The following is a 13,186-nucleotide window of genomic DNA, read 5'->3' on the forward strand; positions in this document are numbered from 1 at the left end:
CTCAGAAGACTGCTGAGGACCCACTGCACTGCCCTAGGACAGAGGCACTGCCTCGGTGTTAGTGTCATGTTGATTTGTGTTTTGTCAGAAATCAGTAAGACACATAGTGAAAAGCAGCAGTGTATAAAAGACATTTTGCAGGAGTGAAGGGAAAGCAACATTTAAAAAACAAACAAACAAAAAAAAAAAAACAAAAAACAAAAAACCAAAAAAAAAAAAAAAAAAAACAACAAAAAAGAAAAACCACAAAAACCCCAGACCTAAAAAAACCAAAAAACACCCTGAAGAGACAAGTGGGATTCAATGGGCAGAATGAAGCAAAATTGCCTATCTGATCTGCCTCATGACCCACATGACTAAAGACGGTTTCTTCTGCGTCACTGAGCCAAAAGGCACAGACTCTACAACTCCAAAGGCACCGTTCTTTGACTAAAAGGATGATAACATTAATTTGTCTTTGAGGAAGAAACATTAATTCATCATGTTTTAAAGCACATTCCCCCTATTCTAGCAGGTTTTTCAGTATGAGGCAATGTTGAGACACTAGGAAACTGTGCCAAAAATCCTCTTCAGATTAGATAATGTCATATTGAATGCTGAGTCTTCTTGCTAGGCTTCACTGCATATCAATTCCTGAAAAGGCCATTTGGGCACAATCCTGTAAAGTGCCTGTGGAATGGGCAACTCCTGGAGGGAAGGACAGCATTTTGAAATCAGCAACTAAATCCGAATTTAGCTCTAAATGTTTTAAGAACTTTACTTCATCTAGATTAGAGTCCTGTTCTTTGGTGTCAGAAGGTATTTGTGACTGCTAAAAGCAAGACTGTAAAATAAGGGCCTGGATTACCCACAGCTTTATCCGGGTTGGCAGAGGATAGTCAGACATATGCCTTCTTCTTTCTCACAGATGCTGCAATATTTCTGGATTAGGAGGAGGGGATATATTGGACCCTAACAGTGAAATAATTGGCTTGAGGCGCTCTGACATAATGGAGATTTTATCTTTCACAATGGAGAGCAATTTTCTCTCTGATGCCAAAAAGTTTATGTTCAACAGGGATTATATGCAATAATACCAATGTTGTAATTTCATACTGTAATTGTTATCTACTATTAATTGCTCTCACTTTAGAAAGTGATACAAGCATTTTACAAAAGGGTATGTTTTATTGTTTATAATTTTTGTACTATATAAACTGAAATACATTTAAATAGCAAGAATTGTTATTAACTGAATTGCAAATTAACTGAATTAATTTGCTTTTAAAAATACTTCAGAAAACAGAATTAAAACTTATGTTCCTATACCAATTACACAAATTATAACTGACTTTAAAAAAAAAACACATGATAAGAATTTGAGGAAGAACCAAAACTATAAACATGTAAACAAGAGATACTGGATTCTTAATTTCTTTAAAATATATACATAAATCCTGGATTTGATTTCTTAAGTAGCTACTTAAATTTACAACAGTAGTGAAGAAATAATAGAACAATTGCAATTTAGAGATTACTTGGTAAATGACAGTGATGCATATACTGAAACTTAAAACTACATACAGTTTAGGAGAATCCACTGTATAGAAATTCAGATTTATTTGGAAAATAAAAGTTACTATTACCATTATCACTTACTAATAATTCAGTAAAAATAATATTGTACAATACTGTACCCATCTTGTACGCTATGTTACTGTTGTTATGTATGGACCCTTCTATCTCGTACTAATAAAGAAGCCATTAAATAGCTTAATTTTTAATTTCATGCCATCAAATAATGGTAAAGATAGGACTCATCTTTCTACTATCTTTTTCTTCCCCGCCCCTCCTTCCCCCCCCTCCCTCCCTGAAAGGGAAACAAATAAATTTTTACCAATTAAATTTTATCAAAGATAAACAGACACTGAAATTCGACATCAGTGACAAGGAGAAAGCCGCAAATGCTGTTATATACTAAGCAGTCATTTGACTAATATGAAAAAGTGGCACAGTATGCAAACTATAGAGAGCACCTAAGGCACATCATCTTTAACAGCTCTGTTCAAGTTAATTTTTTTTTTTTTTTAGTCAAATAAACACAGACTCTAAAGATGCAGGTACCTTTCCTTCACATCACTGCCCAGAGAATAAATACTGTTGATCTCTTTACTCTTGCCCAAGACTTTTTCTTCCTGGTATCCCACAGTTAAATATATCAGTAATCCTGGAAAATATTTGCAATTTCCCTAATGTAATGAAAAAATTATGACCTACCCATTCAACCTTAATAAACATCATGGCCTAACACCTTTTGTTGTCATTTCAGCCATATATACTGTGATGTCAATAAGACAAGAGCTCAAAGAGCATTTTTAGTGAGCAAACCTCTGAAGATGCTAAATACCTCATTAGTTAATCCCTAGCAGATATATAGTGGTTGACTAGCTACCCACTTGTGCAAAATATACCCTCTATCCATATACCAAATTAGGTAACGTATTGATCATGCAAACACAATTAAAAAATCATATTTTTATTTTCTGTTCCAATCTGAACAGAGCAGGTTTTAAACTAACAAACAAAAAAGATTTGTTTCTGTTTTTTGGGGGATTTTTAATCTTGTCTTGCTATTAATACAGTTTTGAAGTTTATCATGAAAGAAATCTAAATTAAGGGCCTTTTCTGATTGTTTTTTGTTATATTTTTTCCCCCAGTTATGATAGGAGTTAGCAATCTCCTTCAGCATCCACAGATTCAAATGATAAAGGCCAGGGATTAAGCACAGACGATTAACAGTCTGTGTTCTCTTCAATCTAACATTTCCACTGTAGATAAATTCATATTCAGACTGAACATATAATAAACAGACTGTCCTCAATATCATTTCCCTAGATGACCTCCTCAAAATTGACATTCAAGTATTCTTGTGGAAAATTACAGTTTAGTGTAACTGGAAAAGCAGACAAGACAATATATATACACACACAAATGATTCTGAAGATCAAGCCAAATGTTTAGAAAGCAATTTGGATAAAATGATATTTTGTTTCAGTTCCTAGTAATTTCTTATGATTATAGGTTTGACATATAAAATAAAAGCAGTTTGCTAAATTTTATCTTTATTGCTTGTACTGTGTATCTTCAGAATAACTGCATAATTATTTATACTTATAATGACCACAAAAAGAGAAAATCTTGGTGGATTATAGTGGTTGCAATTCTTTTCCTTCTAAAGGCAAAGGAAAACAAACATTTTAATTTTCCAGTTATCCTATCTTCTCTGAAATCTAAGTGTTACTCTAAGGAAATTATCAGTACAAACCATTTGTCCAGTGAACAATGGCAAAAGAATAAAAATCCACATGGACAGAATTGCAAAAATATTCTGTTAGACATGTGTTTTGATTTTCATCATAAATATTTTCACCTAAAATGAAATAAAAGCTCCTGAAAACAAAGATACTTTTTGCTTTCTAAGAACATTTTAACATGCCAAATTCTGACAGGATTCTGCTGCTATTTGACACTGGAAATCCAGAATCTTATGTGTCAAAAGAAAGGCTATGAATAATACAGATATCAACTGTGTAACAGGGCGTTTTAATTTCTTTACCTAAATGCTCCAACTATTTTAAGGAACTATAGATTTTTCGTCATTTAATTTCAGTGTACTTCTTCAGACAGAAGCAACAACATTTCAAACTATTTTATTATAAATAACTAATCTTATCTACCCAGTTAAAGGGTCTCTTATTGCCATTAGTTTATACTGGCAGAACTCCAGTGAAGCAGTTCTGAAATCAGATGAATGGATGTGTGCATTTATTATCCAATTCTTTATTCAAAGTACATGATCAAAATTTGGTTCCCTTTGACCAAACCACATAAGTGATAAGAAACAGGTCATGCTATATAGTAAAAAAAAAAAAAAAAAAAATCCCAACAAAACAAAAAAGCCCACCAAGCGTGAGCTGCATTTTGATTAGTTATTCACTAGAATTCGTTTGAAGTAAGCAATGCATGTGACCACAGTTAATTCATTAGAGTTGTTCATCAATTCTTTTCACTGAAGTTTTTTGTTTTTTTTTTTTTTTAAAAAAAGGCATAAAGTGATTCAGATTAAGTTTCATAGTCAGAACATTAATTAAGTTTGGATGATTCCATCGACCTTTTCTTCCAGACACAAAACGCTTTCAAAGCTCTTTTAAATAAATCTGTACTTGAGAAAGAATTGAAAATGTGAATTTAACTCAAAGTCACTCACTTTGAGATCTTGATTCTAAAACTAATTTAATGGTCTGTCTGCATAACAACATAGCTTATTTTTGCCAACTAAGACTCATATAATGAAGTACGCATTTAATCAGATTATATGGACTACAATTTAAGGCTATTTATGTTTAGTATGATTTTGAGACACACTAACTTAGGAGGTTTGATTTATAGGTGAGTTATCCTTAATCATCTTAGTAAATACATATTTTTCTCACCAAAAAAGCCACACTGAGTTATATTTAACTAACGATAAGATATACAGCATACATTAAAACATCATGTACTCCATTTATTCACTTTTAAGTTTTTCTTCCCCATTGGAACCTGTTAAAAATGCTTGTCATATTGTACAGAAACAATCTTGCCTTTAGCTCATCACTGACACCAAACCTTGTCTCTCATTATTCAGCTCTATACTTTTATGCATGGATTTGTATTTTGAAGAGGATATATAAAAGAAAATATATTCCATTTACATGCTATTTAGTGTTTAAAAAAAAAAATATCTAAAAACAGGAATAAAACACACTTTTTTTGTGGAATTAAGCAAACAAAAAGGTCTACAACAGGTAAAATTAAATTTATCAGTCCTTTCTATTTTTAATCTAACAGCAAATGCCACTAGTATTACATGCAAGATGAGGAATTTTATAAGTTGTTAGTCATTCTGCATACAGTATTTTACTATTAACCAGTTGTTATCCAACATTATTTTCCTAGATATTTGTATATATCTCTCCAGGCCTAATTTCCGGTCTTCCTTAATTAATGGGTGAAGCTCCTTATTACTAGAGTGGAGGCATATATGAATTTATTAACACTGGGCCTTAAAATAATATTTGAGGTAGCAGAGCTGATATCCCTTTAGTGAGAACAAATAAAATCTTAACCTGAAATGCTTTCTTAGGGCAAGCTTACCCTAGTGACTAATTAAAAGCTTCAAGACAGAATCCAGAACATAAACAAATCTGGGAGAGAATTATCTTTGTTATTATCCAAGTAGTGAGATGCAGTGCAATGAGACTGGAAGAGGGAAAGAACTGAGTGGAAAAGTCTGCTCCTTTCATCTACACACACACACTCATGGGCACACACAGCCCCCATACACACAGCTTTTCTTTCAGAGCACTTTCGCTTAAGGAGCTTGTAGTATTTACGTTTGCAGAGCTCCAAGTATTCCCAAACCTTACCCCTTTATTTTTAGCTTTCAAGTTTTTGCTTTATCTGCTGAGAACAGGAAAAGAAGGTGGTATGTTTATTGCTGGCAAACAGCTTGGAAATTCTGAGTAAAGAAGCCAATCAAGGCAGAAGAATTATAATAATCAAAGTGCAAAATTTGCATATTTAGGGTATGGTTACTGAGAAATAACAATGCCTTGGTTATGCAAATCAAACCCTCAGCTAAAGTGAAGGGATTTGCATATCTGGGAGAAATCTGTCACGTTATGCATCAGTAACTACATTCTAAGTGGCTGAAAGAACTGGCTTTTAGCAGATATTAAATATAATTGCCAATAGAATTTTTTATTTCCTTGTGATATAGAATAAACTCAACCGATTTTGGGCCTGATGAAAACAGGTCTTCTTGTCTGTAGGAAGCAATACCATTCAGAATGACAAAAGATACATTCAGCATGCCATACAGCTAGCATTTTTAAGATTGAGATCATGAAAACGTTCAAAGAGTTGTGTGTTACCAATTGTGTTCATCCTTTTTGTCTGTAGAAGGTGGTTTAAAGTAGCTCTCTTGAGAAAGGATTATAGAAAACACATGAAAGTTCAAGACCTGTTCAGCCTTACATAATAAAATCATGTTTAATTCATTTTAAATTTAGTGAATGAAGAAAAATAATTTGGACTGAAAAGTCTCATTGGTAAAAAACTTGGAAAAACTGCAGACTGAACTACTATAACAATTTTCTATTATTTATTAAAATCAAGCAGAGTTAACTGTAGGCTCAGAGGTGTTATAGTAAAATAATAAAACTAAAGAAAAAAAAATTGGGAATTTCTTCTTTAAAAATTAGTATGTGGCAGTATTTGTACCATTCATGCATGGGAAAATAAATATGTTACTTCTGGTTAATGTTTATTTCCCCTTTTCTCTCTTGTGAATGATGCTCAGCTGTACTTCAGATGTAAACTTAAGGCTGCCTTAAATACCCTGGACACTGCCTGCAAATGAAATTGCTGTTTGGTGTTACACTGAAACATGAGAGAGAATTCATGCAAGCATGTTCAATCTACAAACTATTACTTATAATGCCTGTTCAGAGGCATGATCCATTTCCACAGATAAAACATGGGGGAAACTGAGCAAGATGCTTTAAAGATCTGGCTACTACTCCTGTGCAGAACTGGTGAGTGCACTGCAGTGAGGTCCGTAGAGTACTTACCATCCTCTGTGGGCACATAGATATTCAAATACAGACAGTCTTCATTTTGATCTTGAACATATGTCACCACAGTATCCAGATTGGCTGTAAACCAGACTGGCAGCATGTCATTGAGCAGTGACCTCTCGTCCAGGTACTGCGGGCAGACGGCAGCAAACTGTGTGGCGTTGCGGACACCTGTCCAAGACGATGGTGGCTCTGGGGGCTGAAATCGCCTTTCTCCAGTTGGAGGAGAGGCATAAGGAACACCCAAGTACTGCTCCACTGGACCAAGGATCTCATTAGGCAAAGGTGTTCTTAAACCACGTATTTTGCCATAATTCGTGGTGACAACTGGGTATTGTGCTTGGCCATCGATGAGAGTAAATCTTATAGCCAGTGCAGTTATCCACAGGAGGAAGTTAGAATTCAACATGACACACACTGGGGTGAAGATCAAAGGCAGCCATAGGAGTCCCCTTGGTTTCGACATTATTTAAATCAACATCAGCAGGGCTCTTTTTTCCACAGCCAGGGGAAAATTAATCAGTCAAGGAAAATGAAAACTAATAAAATAAAAAAGTAGTCAAAAGGAAATGAAGTGAGGGAAAACACAACTTCGCTCAGGCAGCAAGAAACCAAAAGCTGATATGTGGTAGGTGCCTCAGCTGACTGGTTGTAGACAAATCCCAACGGCAGAAGAAACAAGGGAGTGTTTGCCCGTAAGGCCCATCCCAGACTTCAACGTTGGCTTAATCCTGGCAATGCACAGCACTTCTCAGCAAGTAGTGTGGAGAGAGATCCACAGTTACTCCACTTTCCCAGTAAAATGGCTCCCTCCAATGAAGTCCAGCCCACTCAGTCAGCCTGTGGCCAAGAGAAAATAAGCAATTCAAATCAACAGCCACATTAACATTGGCATAAAACTAAAAAAAAAAAAAAAAAAAAAAAAAAATCCCCAAAACAACCAACCAAACCACACAAAAAAACAAACCCAAAGCAAACAAATTCACACACTACTTCCACACCAAGGCTCACAAATCTTTTATGAGTTTTAGGCACCATGGTTAGCTGTGTTTCTAAAGATACGTAAGGTAAGAGAGCTGAAAATTGAAGCCACAAGCTTGTCAGAGGTTATACTGCAAAGCAAACATTTCTGCTTCTGCATATTCTTCCACACCAAACCACAGCCCTAACATTGCTGCTTTCAGAAAAGGTATCACATTTAAGTGCTAGCTCCAGGGCATTTTCTGCCCTAAATAAACAGCATCTCCATTTTAAGCATATTTGCACTCCCACAGGAAACATTCATTAAGTGTTTTGCTGCATTGGATAATCTCTCTTTGTTATGATATGACTTCTACACAGTTTTTTTCACAGGTATGTCTACTCTTCTGTATGACAACCTAATTTAACTCTGTCTAATTCAGAAATTCCAGTTAATGTGATAGCATTACATTAGTTCAAATCAACTGTGAAAACCATTAGTCAGAATTAGACACAAAGTTACTGGTTTTCATATCTGTTTTCTTTGTTCTGTGTATGACAAAAAGAACAGTGGAAACTGAAAAGAAGAAAAAAAAAAAGCACAATACAATCTCCCAAAAGTCAGATTTTGACCTACATAGTGTTACAACTATGTAACATTACCTTCTTGCATGCTCCTACTTTTAATTTTTAGATACAAGGTAATTCATATAATTCCGTTAATGTTTAGCATATAGAATGACTTGCATTTCATTAAACATTATAAGTAGTATAAATAAACACACAGCACTTGTTAATACTTACATTCTTCTCCCTGATCAAAGACAAAAAGCCCTCCATTTTACCCATTCAAATCAAAACCAGAGTTAAAAATTTCACAGATAAAAAAATCCTCGTTATGGGAAACTGATACTTTACATTTGATAGGATGAACACACATTTATATATAAAACTTATTTAAGTGAACTACCAGGTCCTGTTTTCAGTCAGGACTCTCTGTAATGAAGATGTAAAAATCAGTGTTCAAGAGGAGAAAAATCAAAGTAAGCACCTACTGACACTGATTTCAAATTACAAAAAAAAAAAAAAAAAAAAGAAAAAAACACACCAAAAAACAAAAAACAAGCAACAAACCTGCAAAAAAACCCACAAGCAGCCCAAAAATAACTGTAGGAGACATCTATGATGATTCTTTTAGACAAGGAAAGGCATTTGAAAGAAAGATATTTCATTCTATCAAAACCCCTAGAATTCTTCAATGACTTAATTTTAGAACTTGTACTTTAGCCCTCATTTTTGAAACACGTGAACACCAGTGGCCAGAAAGATACCAGATACATCTTATTTATGGTGAACCAAAATTTCTATTGACATTTTCACCGGTAGATAACAGGCTCAGATGCTGCCTCCAAAGAACTTGCAATTGAGGCGTAATTTCTGAAGGATGAATCAGTTACAGCTCTAAGTGTCATGTCCCCAGGGGCCCAGCAGGGCCATCAGTCCCTGACTGAGGTATGCTGCAAGGAAGCCCCATGCCCAGACTGGATCTTGCCCTGACTGTGTCCCTGGGTTGACCTTGGACCCTGCCTGGCCTGATGATCACTGGGCAGTGGCAGGCTCCCATCCCTGTCCCCAGCCCAGCCGCGATGGAGGACACCCCATCAGGAAGAGAATTGCCCTGCCAGCTCTGCCGTGCCCACAGCTTCTGGCTCATCCTCCACCGTGGGGTAGCCCCGGCTCCAGCCGCTCCCTGACACACTGCCGGTCACCTGAAATTCCTCCTCAAGCACCACCTCCCCTTCTGATTGCTGCTACCATCTTTAACAACAGAAGTCAGCAGCAGACAACTGATTTGGGGTAGGTGTTCCCTCATGCTCTGTCCCATCCTGATTTTGGTACACTTTTCTGACCATGCAGCACAAAGCAGATTTTCCAGTCGTACCCAAATGAGGATTTAATCTCTGCTCAGAGAGGAGCAATAGATCATATTCACTTGATACCCATACTGCAGAACTTTATAATAACATTATAAGAAAAAGAAATGTGGAGTAAAGCACTGAGAAAATTGACAAGGTGGAAGGAAAGACAGTGATCCAGATGATGAAAAATAGATAGAGAAAAAACTTGTCTGGGCTAACAGCAAATGAAAAAATGACGGAAAGAAACATGAAAAGAAAATGGGAATAACAAATAAACATTACCAGCATGGAGAGAACGAACAATGACAACATGAAGGAAAGTGGAAATCCTCAGTTAATACACATACTAGTGATAATATGCAACTGTCAAAAATGTGTCTTAATAAATAATATTTATCCATGCTGATTACAGGGTGTCTTTGGAACAAATATTTTTAATAGGGTGAAAGGACAGGAAAAGGGAAACATTCATTATTGACATGGAAATGAGTTTACTATCTGATTCTTTATCTGGGAAATAAGACCAACAAAAGTTAGTTTTGTGGGTATTAAATCCACTCATACAGTGTGTTTTATTTTCCCCTGTATCTTAACGAGAGCATTTGCTAATTTGCACACCCGGTTCACTCACAATTAGACATTTAGATTTTAAGAACCTTGAGACCATAAAGAATCAAACCATTGGCTAACAGAATATACAGCCAGCTCTCAGACCCACTGTCTCATCTATAACAGACCTGCAGCCTTTGCCAGGCAGTGCAAAGACATAAACAAACAGCAGATGTACATTAACACAGGCAAGTTATATACTATGAAAGAGCAATTCTAAAATGATAAATCAGAATAAAACCACTATTTATTGTAACATGTTCTGGTTATTAAAAGTTATTGTTGTTAGTGCGTTAAATGGCAACAGAAACAATCAAAGTTTTTAATAATTTCTTATTAAATGGGTCTCTTCAAAAATTTTATGCAAGTAATAAATTATGTATGACCACTATATACAATAAGTCTTTAATGAGAAGTCTTACAAAGAAAATTGTTTTGCAAAGAGAGTATTAGGCAGAAAATACCTCACTTTTCAGTTCATTGACTTATGACTAGAGAAATCCATTTTCATAAGGTTAGTTTCACACATGAAACACATACACATTCATACACAGACAGATACACGGAATAATTTTCAGTAAGAATATCAAAAGATAAGGAAGAAGATATGTTAGCTATGCATTCATGACCTAGATGATTTTGCTATGTGCATCATTAAAAAGGCTAGAAGACATAAACAGAGAATCACAGAATGCAATTAGCGATTAATCTTAAATAGAAAACTGTAAGCATTTTAGAATGTTTTTAGATATTATACCAAAACCAGTTTGATACACAGATATATGAATCCAGTCAGCTATTTAATACACCTTTACATACTGAGTCTACAGGAAGACATGTACTTGTGTCTTTATTATCACTAACAGTGTTGTATTTCCCCCCCCCCCCTTTTTTTTTTTTTTTACTGCTTCAAGTGTTAGAAAAATGTGTACAAACTTGCTTGCAAAAACTTGTTTGTTGAAAGCATCACCTACTCAATCAAAATCAATCAATCCAAACCAAAATATTCAGTTTAAAATGGCAACTTCTGGCAACATAACACACAAAGAAAAGTCAAAGAAGATCTGAAATCACATACATTAATACATGGCTACTTTATTGGCAAAGGAGTATAATTTGAGGCTAATGAGGCATTTATGGTCTTTGAGGTAAACGCAGATTGAAGTTAATATGGATGGGCATCTACTAGAAACACCACTTGTACCGGATTATAAATCTATGCCCCAAGCCACATTTAGAAATGCTTAAAGTCTATGAATCAGGCCTTCAGGGATAAACTGATGATTTCTAGGATCTGTAGTTAGCACTTTTTCAACTTGGGCAGATGAGTATGTCAGTATCTCTATACTAACTCTGTACCTGCTGCGGAAATATGAGACATGGCTTAAAAGTCCTCTTCGCTCCAGGTTAGAGTAGCAAACTCTAAAGCAATTTCAAGTTTTTTTGACCTGCTCATCCAGGTCATGGACTGTCACAAGAAAACCAAACACAAATATAGGAGCGCAGGAGATTGAGGACTCCACAGATTTCCTAGGGTTTCTAGGTCTTTATCTAAAACAACTAGTGCACTACTGTACACCTCAGCTTTCAGTCACTGACCACCTTCAGTCTCTGTCCCTCCCTTCTGCTCAAATTCTCTGGGGCAAGATTTCTGATGTGTACATAGGTCTCATCTCAATATAGAATCAGGGTTAAACACCCACATCCCCCTCTTTCGACATATGGTCTGAAAGAGTCTCTGGCTAGTCACCAGAAGAAAAATAAATTATGTAATCAGTAAAACTTCTGATTCTCTTCATAGTGATATTTTGTACAGTATTTAATGTATTTTGAAGAATACGGGGATATCAGAAAGAATTCATTTACCAAGAACATGAACTGTGGCTTTTCTTCTTTCCCTTCTCTTCCTCTCCTTGAAAGATACCATTTTGAAAGATATGAAGTTTTATAGTGGTTTGTGTGGGTTTTTATGGTTGTACCTCAAATTCAGCACCACAACCTCTTAATTGTCACTGTATTCAAAATGTTTGCTCAATAACAAAAGAACAGCTTTCCAATTATCAGTAAATGCATATTGGTTTTGTTTACCATCTTTCAAATAAAATAACAATTATAATTTCTTTAGACTTTTTTTCCCAGCTTCTAGGACTACTTTCTTGATACATTGAAATGAGCTAGGCTTCATTCTTCCTCATGATACATAAACTAATTCAGAAAAGTCAGACAAAGTCAAAATGAACAACAGAAATGAACATCAGTCATGAACTATTACACAGGTTCTGGACTTGATTACTTAGAAGGTTGGTGAGAAGGTTATTAACTGAAATTGGCCAATCACAGATATTTTTAAATCTCAGAACTGGATCTATACCAATGCCTGGGTTCAAATTAACATGCAGCAGAGTCTTATGAGAGATTCTTTTTCCCTAACTGAAGCTATATGTTTATTTTGTTGAATTTTTGTCAGCATTTTCCCAGTAAGAATAAATTTTAACTATGTATTATTAAATTATTTAAAAAACAATCAGCCAAAAAAAAAAAAAAAAGAAACAAAAACACACAAAAATATCCAGACTCACAGTAACCCTAATTTAGCATTATAAACTTCACTGGGATGAGTATCTGAACTACATATCTACATTATTACTGGGTTAACCAAGTTATATATCAGTATGATTTCTGTGGTAGTACACTGCTGTTCAGTCACAGCAATTCAGCAGGTAATAGGGATAGGAGGGATTTTTAGTGATTTAGAATACCGGCATTTGTCTTTTACATCACATTCTAACATATCTCTTACTAATTCATAGTTAATATTCTCTTGAAGATTAAAAGAAATAATCAGTGACACAGATTTAAGAAATATGATGTATCCTTTGTTAAAATTAAAATACATGACAACTATACAAACATCACTATGGACCTTGAACTTGGTCTTAGATATATGGTTAGAAATAACTCAGGTCGAAGGTAAATTATTTTTTTTTAATAATATGCAAATAAAGCCTGAAAAACAGTAAAAGTTATATACAAACATTA

The 13,186-nt window shown here is 35.0% G+C and overlaps 1 protein-coding gene across 4 annotated transcripts in view; it reads right to left on the reverse strand.

The window, feature by feature from the left end:
• NLGN4X (neuroligin 4 X-linked) overlaps nt 1-13,186 on the reverse strand; it is a 188,176-nt gene that overhangs the window by 126,444 nt on the left and 48,546 nt on the right. For all 4 annotated transcript variants that reach the window (XM_042788530.1, XM_042788531.1, XM_032994850.2 and 1 more), the window contains one exon: nt 6,654-7,499. In XM_042788530.1, coding sequence (XP_042644464.1) covers nt 6,654-7,125 — 472 coding nt within the window. In that variant the 5' untranslated portion in view covers nt 7,126-7,499. The remainder of the gene's footprint in view (nt 1-6,653; nt 7,500-13,186) is intronic.

Source organism: Tyto alba, unplaced genomic scaffold (assembly GCF_018691265.1).
Source record: "Tyto alba isolate M040663 unplaced genomic scaffold, T.alba_DEE_v4.0 Super-Scaffold_14, whole genome shotgun sequence".
NCBI lineage: Eukaryota > Metazoa > Chordata > Aves > Strigiformes > Tytonidae > Tyto > Tyto alba.